Source organism: Excalfactoria chinensis, chromosome 1 (genome assembly GCF_039878825.1).
Source record: "Excalfactoria chinensis isolate bCotChi1 chromosome 1, bCotChi1.hap2, whole genome shotgun sequence".
Taxonomy (NCBI): domain Eukaryota; kingdom Metazoa; phylum Chordata; class Aves; order Galliformes; family Phasianidae; genus Excalfactoria; species Excalfactoria chinensis.
This window is the reverse complement of record NC_092825.1, coordinates 165,806,098-165,819,542: the sequence shown is the minus strand read 5'-3', so window position 1 is coordinate 165,819,542 and position 13,445 is coordinate 165,806,098. Positions and strand designations below refer to the sequence as shown.

The 13,445-nt window shown below is 40.5% G+C and overlaps 1 protein-coding gene across 4 annotated transcripts in view; it reads left to right on the top strand.

Annotated features, from left to right (window-relative positions):
• The window catches only part of NUP58 (nucleoporin 58), a 34,722-nt gene extending 24,177 nt beyond the window's left edge, over positions 1 to 10,545 (top strand). For 2 of the 4 annotated variants that reach the window (XM_072326479.1, XM_072326478.1), the window contains exons 14-16: positions 1,640 to 1,738; positions 4,512 to 4,607; positions 8,515 to 10,545. In XM_072326479.1, the coding sequence (XP_072182580.1) occupies positions 1,640 to 1,738; positions 4,512 to 4,607; positions 8,515 to 8,684 (365 nt within the window). In that variant the 3' untranslated portion in view covers positions 8,685 to 10,545. The remainder of the gene's footprint in view (positions 1 to 1,639; positions 1,739 to 4,511; positions 4,608 to 8,514) is intronic. The other 2 variants (XM_072326481.1, XM_072326480.1) reach the window with 1 other exon arrangement.
• Positions 10,546 to 13,445: the final 2,900 nt, after the last annotated feature.

Here is a 13,445-nt window from a genome sequence, read left to right as displayed (position 1 = left end):
TTTTTTAAGAGCTGCTAGGTAGCTGTATCAGTACATAAACTGGATGTAAACAATTCTAGTTTGGGCTTTGTGGAAATCTGTAGTTAAAGCATCTGGTATACTTCAGTTGAAAGATTAGCTTGAGTTTTCCATCTGCTCCCCGCCAAGCGGAGACTGAAAGCCATCAACTTTGAGTTGCTCTTCAAATTTAGCTGAACACTACTTGTGAGTATGCAGATGTCATTCAGCTTGGATCACGTAAGAGCTGTGTTCCTTGCAGAAATGTTTCTTTTTAATATACAGTGCCTTTCACTTGATTCAAAGTGATTTTTTTTTTCCATTGAAAGCTTCAAAAACTTAAGTGATTTTAAAAGCTTGAACTGCTTACAATTTAAAACTTCAGATAAATATTAGATACAGAAAGTATTGTGGTATTAAGGAGCACGTTTGGAATCAAACCCAAACGTTAGTAGCTGTTTAGGAAAAAGGCTTAATCGTTGGATCTTTATAGTGGTATTTCAATAAATCATGACTGTCGCAGACATAGTAAATAAAGGATGTTCAAGATGTTCAAAGACAAGGTTGTCTTGAGGAAAGGTGCAAATGCCTGTGGATTAAGAGTTTGGCACTGTATTTTTTGTGATGAAACTGACTAGTGCACTGAAAACTGCTTGAAAAAGACAGGAATACAAAATTGTACTGTGAAAACTGTTAGAATATATTAATTTATCAGAATTAATTATTTTAAAATGTGTTAGTAATGGGCTAGCAAGTTGATTCTTTATTCCCAATGGTTTAAAAAAAGGTAAGAAAAATCAAATGAACTGAGGCTGTACATTTATATCTTGGCAGACTGAAAATGGTTTTTGACAGCCCTGCACCTTTAGTGTGAATGTGCGGGGGAACCACTGTCAACTTTTGTTAGTTATGGGACAAACTCTGACTCTGAAACCTTGAATGTATCAAATTCCTTAAGGTACACGAAATTGTGCCTTTTGTAAATGTTATCAAAGCAGGTGGTTTGACTAGTTTACCTTACTGAATGGTGTAATGTAGCAGAGCTTAACAGAACTCAGTTATCACTTGTGTGGAAAAAAACAAATCGAATTGTTATGTTACTGTGTAATTGACTTGCTTAAAAAATGAACAATAAATTTAATAAAATGAAGTCATTGTCTTGTTTTTTATCTTAGTGTTCTCTTTAAATTTGGATGGAATACCTGAGTAATTTTGAAGATTCCTATTTATTAGATGAATAGAATAGCGTCAGTTCTTTTGTTCTTGGTTTACCGGTTACCACTTCTCCAGTTCCATTAATACGAGTGGCAATACGTTAGCTGTAGTTCTGTCAGGGTTTTGATTAGAGATTCAATTGTGAAAGTTCAAGGTGAGACTTCTTGAGATGGTAAATGGTGTTATTGTCATGGTACTGGTTTGGGGCAAGTTTTACCTCATTACGATCGGTGTTTTCCTAGGTTTGTGTCAGGTGGACGTAAAGGCAGACAATAGAGTGAGGAGTTTTGGTAAGGTAAAGTTTAGAGTCTTAATGGGATTTGATGAAAGCAATGATGATGTTCACATGGTCAAGTAATTAAATAAATGAAGGAACTCTTTACTATGAAAGAGTAAGGCAAGTTTGTTCTCATTTTTTTTATACCAGGGCCACAACCATCTCTGGGAGTTAGTTTTGGAACGCCATTCGGCTCAGGTATTGGCACTGGCTTGCAATCAAGTGGCTTAGGTTCTTCAAGCCTTGGAGGTACACTTTAATTTTTCTAATATTTCATTGAACTATTATATCGCACATCTGAATCTCTTGTAAACCTTAAACTTCACCAAGAGGATGATCTGTTTTGGGCCAAGACCTTTACAACTAGTTAGCAGTCTGCACCTCACAAACTTCTTTGTGCCTTACAGAAAGAGGTAGCTGTGGCTAATGCAATACTGCAGTTAAAAACCCAGGTTGAACTTCTCACACGGGACTTGGTTTGCATCTCTGCCCACAGCAGGGAGGTTGGAACTCGATCGTTGAGGTCCCTCCCAAGCCATTGCAGGAGCTGTAGGAAAGTGAATTGAGAACATCCTTCTGTAACTACACCTTGCACTAATTTGAGTATTTGAAAGTTAGCACATGGGAATATTATAATTCATATATAGAAATGTTTCACCTGTTGTGTACGGCTCTTAACTCTGTGTGCCAGTTTCTTATTGGAGTAAGATATGACTGAGTACTAGTAAGCAGCACCGTTCTGGAATCCTGCTGGGTGAAATGTTTGCTTTAGCTGTCACTGTTCATCAGTGGTAAGGTAGGGAAAAGAAAATCTGTCTCAACCTCTAAAGCAAAGCAGCATTTGAAAGTGAGCGGATAAAATGCTTTCAAAATGTTGATTAACAGTGTTAGTAAGAGACACATGAAAGAAAACTTAAATTTACCTTTTATCTGAATGTAACACATTTTCAGCAGAACTACAACTAGAAGTAGGAACGTTTGTATGCAAATATCATATCTATATCATTCAGCGGTTCCTACAGTACAAATCAAAAGGCAGCAGTGTTTATTGGAGCTTTTTGTGTAAGATTTACGAAGATGGTTGTATGTGATGAGCACAAACGGTGCTTTGTGGGTTGTCTTATTATATCCTTTCTGCAGCTGCATTCTGCATCCCTGCATTTGAATCAAAGTATGAGAGCTGCTATGGTAGCGTGTTTAAAAAGCAATAAACATCACTGGCAATTGGAAACGCTCAACTGCTGCGATATGTAATACTTGAAGATTATGTCAGTTTTACCTTAAATGATGATCTTGAAAATAACTTTAAGCCTACCAGTGTGTTTTCTCATTGGATTTTAAGCTTTTTAAGATGAAAGTCTATAAAACAACAGCAAACAACGGTGGGCTGAATGGAGAATAATTCTGGATTAGTGTTATTCCTGCAATATTTTAGATGCTTTAAATCCATACAGCTTTTCAACCAGAGATTATAGTCTAAAGATTGTGTTTATCAATTAATTTTGCCAAAATTAAGAGCATTCTGTTTTAAATTGGTGGACATCTGCTTCTCATTTGGTCTTAGAGGCCTACCTTGCCATCCTTGTAAACCAAGTCTGCAATGGCTTGTTTCATCTATTCTACATTAATTTGTAAAGATTTGGTCTTCTGGCAAATCAAGAAAGCTGTCTCACAAAAGCAGCTGTAGAAGAATAAAGGAATACATGCAAACTATCCTGCAGCAATGCTCTTGGAATCCAATGAGCCAAATGAGTATTTCAGACATCTGGAATTTTCTCAATCAGGACAATTTCAATGTTCTTGAAACTGCATTTTAGCTGGGAAACATTAATATTTATGAATTGGTCGATCATAAGCATCCAGGCTTTGGCTCTTCAGTATGTAAGATAAGCAGCATATTGATCTGGTGCTTCATGAAATATTTGCTGATAGACACCTGACCATTGGTAATTCATTGCCAGCTAGAAAGGTGCATCATTCAAAACAAAATATCTTGTGTCCAGATGATATTTGCTGTTATATTCAATTAAAACTCTGGTTTAAAACCAGCAGAAGACTATGGAACTCAGCCTCAGATAGTATCCAGTCATGACTAGTTTTAAAAGGTAGAAGTTGTTTTGCTGAAGGAATGGTGAAGACTCCATTTTCAATGAAGCACGTTACCTAACACGTCGCACTTAACAAGGGGGCCTCGTTTCCTTGAACACACCGTTCTCATAATCTCTTGAGACAGCAAAGAAATAGAGAATACATTTCTCTTCTGTTGATCTGTCCTTAAGCTGATACATGCAGTTTGATTTTGCTTTTCCTTTGTCTCGAAGTTACTTTGTGCCAATAGCAAAGTTTGAAATTCTGAAATGTATTCGTTGTAATTAGAAATAGGAATTGCAAAATGAAGATACAGTTGAACATTCATGGCTGCCCCCCTTTTTTTTTAATGACTTTTCCATTAAAAATTATGCAATTATGTTTCTATTCTAGATTCGAGCTTACTTTGTTATATAGAGCTTATCACTGTGCAGATTAGAAGGAGGGGTGGATGAAATAAGCCCTGAAGTGAGCCAAGTAACTCAAGGAGAAGTCTGCTCTCTTCTTGGCCTGGGGAGTTTTTCTGTTGGAGTAGTGGTTGAAGATTACAGCTTTCTGTAATAGAAGTCCCATAACTTGTCAGAATTTTCTTAGTTCTGTCTCATTTGCTATATTGTTTTCTTGTTGATTTAACAGCAATTCATTAGCAATTTGGTGAGCTCGGATACTTCACTTGTAATCGCTTACAGCTTGTTTTATTCAGTTTTGTGTTTTGAAGGAAATGCTTTTCTCCAAGGCTTTCCTGTTAGCACCGTTTTCTTATAGAAAGCAATGCTGAGAGAATAAGATACGCCTATGGTGGTAGCTTTGGGAATATTTCTTTACCAAAGAATGCTTAGAACTGTTTGTGTTTAGAATACTTGCCCAAAACCTGCATGTCCTTAATTGCTGTGCCTATAAATTTCTTTGTTGTGTGTCTTTGCTGTTCTGCTAGGATTTGGAAGTAGCTCTGCCTTTGGAAGCGGTGCCACAGGAGCATCGTCATTTGGGTTTGGAACAACAAGTAAACCATCAGGAAGTCTAAGTGCAGGTTGGTTGGTTTGTTTCTTTAATTCAAGTATCGAGTGGGGGTTGTTTTTCATTTAATGGTGTCTGTCAAAGCTGGAGGAGGAGAATGGATGCATCACATTGAATCAGATGCAGTCTGAGGCATAGAGATGCTGTTACTGCCTGAATGCATAGGCTGTGTTGTTGCTGAGCTATTGAAATGAATGCATAAATTAGTGACAAATAAACCTATAATTCACTTCCTGTACTTTATTTGTAAGTAAAAGTTTTACAGATGTCCAGAAGGCTTCCTTAAAACTGTTTTTCTTATCCTGTATATTCTGAATGGTAAATTATAGGTACCTGCCTATAATTCACGTGTTCATTGTTTTGAAAGGAAAATATTTCTCTGACCATTGAGCTAATTGTGTCAGCATCATCTCAATACTCTGTTTTACTTTGATGAGAAGATGAAAATGTGGATGTAGTTTCTCCTTAATTCAGATAGCTGAAATCTTACAGGCACTCCTGTAACTCTGAAGTACCTTAAGCTTTGTGTTATAAGGTGGGGATCGTTCACTGATGTGGCTGTGCAGCAGCACCAAGGTGTAACAGCCTGGTGCGTTTCTGGTGGGGCATCTGATTTTGCAGCACACGAAACATCAGCCTTCTTTTTTTCCAAATCTTTTTAATATCAAACAAGTCAAAACTTGCCCTGGTTACACTTTTGTTCGTAATAACATTTTCAAATAATATTGCAGCCTCTTTTTAGCAGCATGAACGAGTTGGCACAATAAGATTATAATTGCGTTCAGCCATCTCAAGAGCCACAGGTAGAGAAGGTGCATTGAGGAGCATTCAGGATTAAATGTAGTTCTTAGTTTGTACTTTCTGAAATAGTTTTCATGAAAATCCTCATCTAGACTGGGATCACAGAGTGGGTTTGGTTATATTAAAGCATGTGTAAGTAGTGGGACTCTGCATACTCAGCAGGTTTGCTGATGATACCAAGCCGAGTGGTGCAGCTGATACAATAGGAGGAACTGTGCAATGAAACAAATGTTTCATATCTCACTCTGAAATGCAGGCAGAGCTTCCTTCATTTCTGAAAAGCCAGTTCTTAATGGCAAGTCCATCTTAATTCCTAACTCTTTATCTAGTGGCAACCAAAATGCCTGATTTAAGTGGAATGTTAAGGAGCACTGACTCCCAAAATGGTGAGAGAAGAGAAAACACCACTGAATTTTTAGAGATAATACTGTGAGGGAGAGGGTGTGTGAAAACTGGGATACTAAGCATGCTTTCAAATCACAGTTGGAAAGTTGTAGTGGAGAACTGTTATTGAAGAGTAGCAGTGTCAGTATGGTGGTACAAGAGGCAATGGAATGGAGTCATGGAAGGACCTGCTTCTGCTGTTGGAAAGTGAACCTGTGTATAATCAATATATGTGGAGGAGAAAGAGGAGATTGGTTTTGATGTCTGCTGAACTGTGGCACTGAAACAAACAAGAACAAAAATTACCATAACCTGTTATCAGAAAGCTTCTATCTTTTATTTCTTACCTCTCTGAAGGGTTTGCATGAAGTTTGAGTTGCTTGAGTGTGTGTGGTAGGACTTTGTAGGCCAGGTTGGTGGTTGAGCTTGATTGTCTTGAAGGTCTTTTCCAACTTCTATGAAGCAGAGCTGCAAATGCCCAATGAGCAAAGTGTACTCTAAGGTCCTTAAGGCTGACACTGAGTTTGTGCCTTCAAGGGGCAGGTGGTAATTTACCTGAAAGGAATTGTTGATACATAATAATACTAATTTCAACCAGGAAATTACTGATGATGCTGTAGCCATGATTCTGTGTGCTGCACATCCCTCTAAAACTATGTATGTCTTGTTGAAAGTTGATTTCTAAAGATTTCCATTTGAATATTCTGTGTGAAAGGAAAAAAAAACTATTAAAAATGTGTAGGTCAAAGTCTTCTAGATTAATTTCCCTTTGACCTTTCTACACTTCTGTGGCTGTCCCAAATAGCGCTTGTACAGCTATTGCTTGCTGGGTCATAAGTAAATTAAACATCTTTTCAGTTGCCTAACACACACAGCTTGTGAACCTTTCTTGTTCTAAAGTTCATATTGCCTCCCCTTCCTTGTTCAAAATAAGCCCTGCATCCAGAAGCAGCTGCATGGGGGCAGTTCACATCCACAATGCCAGGAGTAAAGTGCATCATGTACAACTTCACTGTGATTTGTACACGTGTTCTATAGCAACTGATACGTGCTATCTCAGTGATGGACTTGAAGTAAGAGATTCAACTTAGGAAGAACAGCTCGTGTTATTAAAGATTTTTTTTCATTCATGGGATTTCCAGATGAAAAACTCACTTATTCTATTGAAATCTTACGTAGTACTCAGACCTAACAGGAAAATGGAAGGACAGTGACATCTGCTTCAGCCTTTACCTTCTAGGATGAGAGACCAATTAGTCCAGAAGGTTTGGATGAAGCCCAAATGAACAATGTCATTAGACGTACTTGAGATGCAAGTGCTTGTTACACAGCGAGTTGTGCACAGGCAACTGTTTGCTGAAGGACTGCAGTTACCGTAATGTCAGTAAAGGCTTGGTTTTTCCCTCAACAAGATGCGAGTTATTGTAGCATGATTGTCTGATCCAAATCCAGACATTACAGGAGGGTGAATTCCGCCTTAGATTCTGAAATGTTACTGCAGCATTAGGTGAAGAGCAAGCAAGAGAACAGAAGGCATCAGGCTCATGCGAGCAACTTGGGATTCTGTTTAGAAAACCAGTTGGGTTTTAATTTCTTGTCTTGAAAGATAAGATATTCAGTTGATGATGCAGATATAATAAAGGATTGCTTTTACTGTCTGCCAGAGAACTGGTGAGATTAAGTAATGTTTATTAAGAACAGACTCTCTTTGGTGAATCACTCTTGTTTTTCTGATGGTCATTATGTGAACGTGTGGAACTTGTATAAAGCTACTTGAAATCTTAACTTGCACATGTCATACTTGTTGTGTGATTGTTTATCATTTGGTTTCTTGAGAGAATGAAAGTTAAAACTTCTACTTGTTAACCAGTATTTGGAAACTTATCTTCCAGTTCTCTTTCGAGTATTATCAAGTTGGTTATACTTCAAGAAAGAAAGTGAGATGATGTGGTGTTACTGTTCCTGTAAATGGTGAATGGGTCTGAATGGTGAAGCTGATCTTGCTTTGTAGCCAAACCAAATGGAGTTTTGCTATTGCAACTCTTCCCTCCCTTTTTATATAAGTGTAAGCAACAGCAGAACTTGCTCACCTGTTCATTCGGTTTTTCCAGAGCTTTGCTTACAAGGCTGCTGTTTGACTCTGGTCTTAAAGGGTGTTTTCAGATATTGGGAATTTGGCAGAGATTTTGAACCTTTCCTGCCTCTTATGTAACGTAGGGTCTGTACCACTTACATTGTGAGGGCAGGGAAGGTAGCCCATAGTGAGTAGGGCAGAGGGCTCTGTTTCTGGCTTTGCCATTAACTTGCTGTGAGGTGAAGTGAGGCTCACAGTCTGCTTGTACCTCTGCCTTCCCTTCCACCCTGCATTACAAATATACGTATCTAAACACGCAGTGCTGGGAGCCTGGGCTGGGGGTTATGGTACTACAGTTACTGTGCAGTTTTGGTGGGACTCGTGGCTGCCACTTTGATTGAATAGCGGTGTTGTAAATAGACTGTGATCTAAGATTAGAGTTGCTTGCAGTTGCTGAAGTAGACTGTTAGAGCTGTAGTATCCCAGCTGACACAACAAGTCTACATGTATTGGCAATGTGACATACTGCTGTAGATCCATGTTGGTATCAAGTGCTATAAGTACAGTAATAAAGTGGCTGATGCTCACAGCTCCAAGGAGAAACAAATTTGCAGTCCTGATATAACCTATGTTTTAAAATATTTTTTCCCTCCTTTGTAAGGCTTTGGCAGCTCGACTACATCTGGGTTTAACTTCAGCAATCCTGGTATCACAGCATCAGCTGGCTTGACGTTCGGGGTGTCTAATCCTGCATCTGCAGGCTTTGGGACAGGAGGGCAACTTCTTCAGCTGAAGAAACCTCCAGCTGGAAACAAGCGAGGGAAGAGATAGGCGCCCCTCTCGGGGAAGTGGAAGCGAATCAACTTTGTTCATCTGAGAAGTCTATTTTTCTAGATTGATGCATTGATTAAATTGCATCCCGTGAGATTTATAAAAAATAAAAATGAAAAAAAAGTTGCTACTTTTTCCCTAGTCTGAAACACAGAATGGATCGTACCGAACAGCTATTTTCTTGTGAATAGAAACCTGTTTATGTATTTTTATTTTTGGCCCTAGTTTTAGAAATGTTCTATACTGCATTATTAAAGATTCTTGTAAAACCATCTATTTAAACTAATGTTAGTAGCAGAATATTTTTTTGTTTATAAGCTTTATACCACATGAATATATGCATATTTGTTTTTTGTACAGATAAAAGTATATTCTAGTACAAATACTAGAGTTCATATCTTCTGTTTCTGGATATGGCCTTTAAATCTACTTCAGGGTGTTTCTGTGTATATGGATGTAAATATATACAGTACAGCGCACACATCAGTGTGTATGTATATGTATAAAATAAAACCAGACGTGCAAACCTTTCCCCACAGACAGGTCTCCTTTACTTGGTGTTCTGTTCGTCCACGTTGCTCTGTGGTTCCACATCTTGACGTTGTATGGATTTCAAACGGTGGGTCCCCCAGGCTGTGTCATCATGGCTTCTCATGTTCTGTTGCTTAAGACCAGCTGAAGTACAACATCTACTCTCTCATGAAGTTTTATATGCAGTGTTTGGTGGATGTGGTGTGTGAACTCTTTTATTTTAGCCATTTCTCAACCAGTTCTTAAAGAAGAAGCCGAGATCTTGACTCAGACGTTTCCTAGGTAATGTTCCCAAACTGGTTTTTCCTTCAGCTGCACAGCAGGATGTTGCAGGGTTTCAGGATTCCACCAGGTCTGCCTGCAAGCAGAGCTGTCAACATGCATGACCTCTTCATTGCAGATGGGGGGAGGGGGAGAGGTGTGTAGGTTATACTGTTGTAGCCATGATTGGAATTAACTGTTACAAATCAGAGCTGATTCGTTTGCTGCTTGTCATCAGTGCTACTAGCACGGACACGAGAGCAGTTGCATGTCTGCTTTCAGTATGAGCTTTAGTACAGTAAGTTGCTCCTGAAGAATTGAGAAAATGATGTAATTTGAAGGTTAAGCTACTGCAACAGTAGAGTGTGAATCCTGCGTGTTCCATCATTGCTGCTTGTGCTGCATTTCCAGTTCAGTGTGTGCTAGAAACATCTGGAAAGCCTCCTAAGGAGGTACATGCTGCCTTATGTGAGCTGAAGTGTGAATGTGGCACTTCAGATTTGAGTGTCGCTTTCTGTGTATAAGATGCATCAAATGAGCATTCCCTATAATTTTCACAAAAGCACCTTTTTTACTAGAACACTTAATGCACATAAGGGTTTCTGTTTCTTGTTTTGTTCAAGCATCGGGTTATTTGCATTCAGTTACTGAAGTGTTATTGCCGTTCTGTGTGTTTTGGAAGTGATGTCTGCAGCGGTTGCTTTTGGACAGATGTTTATCACTTCATCTGGCAGAATTCAGAGGATCTGAGCACAGGACTCCTCGCCTTTGTACACTTGTATGTGATTGCATCCCTGCGGGCCGCCCCTTCGCAATTCAGGCTGTGTTTCTCATGTTTGGGGAAAAGTGACATTTGTTTTCATTTCACCTTTTTAAGAACTTACATCGGGCTGCAGGCCAAACCACGATGGTTTTATTCTTTTATTGTTGCTTTTTTAATAACCGATGTTCAACCGCTGGACTTGTATTGTATTAATTTGTGAAACTAACTCCCAAGTATGTACTTTGTCCATATGTGCAACTTGCCATTGTGTGAACAATAAAACAAATGCTGTGATCCTTGTCATACATATTTGCCTATTTGAAAGGTCGTTTCCTGTTGTATTCCAATGTTATGTAGGGAAACCAAAACCACAGTCAGCTAGCATGTAGAATTATATGGGTTGTTTCCTTGCTGAAGTTAGGGCCTCCATCCCTGGAGTGAAAGGGAGGGCCAGCCAGGGAGGGAATGGTTGTGGTTTTTTGTCTGGAGCCTCCTCACACTGAGCAATATGAAGCTGGGCTGGGCTGTAACGTAGCGCTAGGGCAGATTTCTGTCAGTTCTAAAGCAGTCTGAGCCTCCTGTGTATCTGTTCTGTTTCTCTTCATGTTAAGGCAGCAGTATCTCCTTAATTCTAGCCTAGGTGGAGAAGTTGATTACATAATGGAATCATTGCATGCTGTAGTACAAACTGAAGTGGTTGAAATTGGATTTGAAATAATTACCTTCCCAAAATGTTACTTTGTTGAATTTAGCCTTACTTTGTTGAATTTAGCCATGACTTTCATGGTTCAGCATTGCATATGTTGCTTGAAATATTCTTTCAATGTAAAGCTGTGCAATACAATTATTGTGCAAAACGCAAACACACTCGAGGGATGACCATTTCCTACAAGGCATCTAAAGAAGCTGACCTGTACTTACACACAGTGGAATGAAATCAAGTCTGGAGTTTCTTCTTTAAAGAAGGGAAGATTGAAGTGTGATGGATGTGGTTCTCTTTATTTGTTAAGGCCTTGTACAGCTGTGCTGTATGTGGCCTCTTCCACCAGAAGGACCTTGGGTTTTCCATTATTCTCATTGCAATATCTGTAAGCAGGGGGTATGACAGAGTTAAGCCTCAGTTTGCTTGCATTGTGAACCTTTTTCTGGTCCATCATCTCAGAAGCTGCACACCCATATTTGCCTGTGTCACTGACAAGCTGGCTGTGTGCTGCTTGCCACACACATCTGTTTTCTTTTTGCTTGGGAGCTGGGAAGACTTCATGCATCTTCCTCACCAGAGGCCTCTGAAATCCAGATCCTGGCACACCCATTCTAACTGTATATTCTTAACGTGACTATATGTTGAGCCTTGGGCTAAGTGGCCTTTTTCTCTTTAACATCAATGGTAATTTGGGGAAAAAAAAATCAAACACCCCTCTCAGTCCTCACCTATTATCAGACTCTGAATTACTTCTATTAAGTCACCTGTTACCTGTTGGTGGTGGTGCTGTTTCCTGGAATGCCTCAGCAGAGGGTAAACAAGCAGTAACGTGCAGGGTTTAATGAGAAATGGGAAGTAACCATACAGGAAAATGCATCCATGCTGTAGCTTGGAAATATGTTATGCACTATACCAGTTTGTTTTCTGAGAGCTCTTGTTCAGATATGTAATTGGGGAGCAGAGGGGGGAGATAAAGGGCAATAAATTCTAGCATTAAATTATACATTTTAACTGCTGGGATTGTGCTGGTTGGCTGTTCCTATTTTCCCTGCCCAGTACCTTGTGAGCATGTGGTGACTGCCTGCAGGCACTGCTAGCTCTGCATACCGAGCAGAGCCATGCAACCTGTGGACATCCCAGGCCGGGCTTGGGAAGGCGGTGAGGCAGAGTGCTGCCATGGCCTGGAGCCTCCCGCCTACCTGGCCAGGTATGTCACTGGGAAGGAGCGGGAGATGGCGGGGTGTGGAGTGTGAGGTTTCCTGCTGTCAGTGGGACGGCTGATTGCAGTTTGTGCTGTGTTGCTGTGAGGTTTGTTACTCGGTGCTTTCTTACCCAGCCTCAGGAATCTAGTTGTCATGGCCCTGTGCTGCAGTCGTGGAGCGCTGCAGTGAGGAGGTGAGTGTGCCAGGTGTTGCAGCGCACTCCTTCCTTTCCTAACCTTTTAGCAGTAAGGCAATTCTAGCTTACTCTGAGCTGCTTAAGTTTAGAAGCTTACACAAAACTCAGCGTAGAACTGATAGCAGGTCAGCTCTGCTGAACTCTCTCATGGAGAACTTGGAAAGCATATGCCTGTCCTAACCAGGTCAACAGCTGAACAGACGAAAGGTGGTTTTCTGGTTTGTTCAACTGAGCTCTCAAACTGATTGATTTTCCCTCTTCTTTTCAATGCAGGTGTCAATGTACAGCGTGCACTTAGGCAGCCCAAGGACAACACCGTTGTAAAATGTCATGCAGTTGTCTCCAAAGTCCCGTTCTGACCAGAGGCTGATCTCTGCCTCCTGGGCAAGAAGCGCCTTGTTGGCTGTGTGTCCTTAACGTGCTGTGTTGAAGAACCACTGGGTGTGCTTTTGGGCTGACCATCCCAGTCAAAACGGTGAGCCAGGATGGTGATGTTTTGATTGGGCACTAGGGTGTGCTCATGGCCAAGGGAAAAGCCTTGATAAATACTCAGAATTCAGTAGCAGTCTGGTGTGAGCTCTTATGGGGTGGGAAAAGGTGACAAGAAGCTTTTTAGACCATCGGTTGGATGCAGCCTTGGATGGAGAAAGAGTATAAGCTGTATGCAGCTGGGTAGCTGAAGCTAGTCTATTAGCTCCACAGTTAGGTAGCTGAATAGCAGCTCCTCCAAGCTGAACATCAAGGTCTCTAATGCTGTTAACACTGTTAGCATTTCCTGACTGTGGGGGGCCACTGTTATTTCATCTTCTCACTATGGAAAGTGATGGCTGTCTAAAGCAACTCACTGCCACTAACACTGCACTGCTTAACCCCACAGTCACAGCTTACTGGCCAAACCCCAGGAACAGCCCTGTAGGACCAGGTGGGTGTTGGCATGCCTCATATGCCGCTATAGTACTGATGGACAGTCAGCTCAATATGAGCCAGCAGCGTGGCCAAGAAGGCCAATGGCGTCCTGGCTTGAATCAGGAATGGTGTGGTGAGCAGGACTAGTGAAGTCATCCTGCCCCTGTACTCAGCATTGGTGAGGCCTCACCTCGAGTAC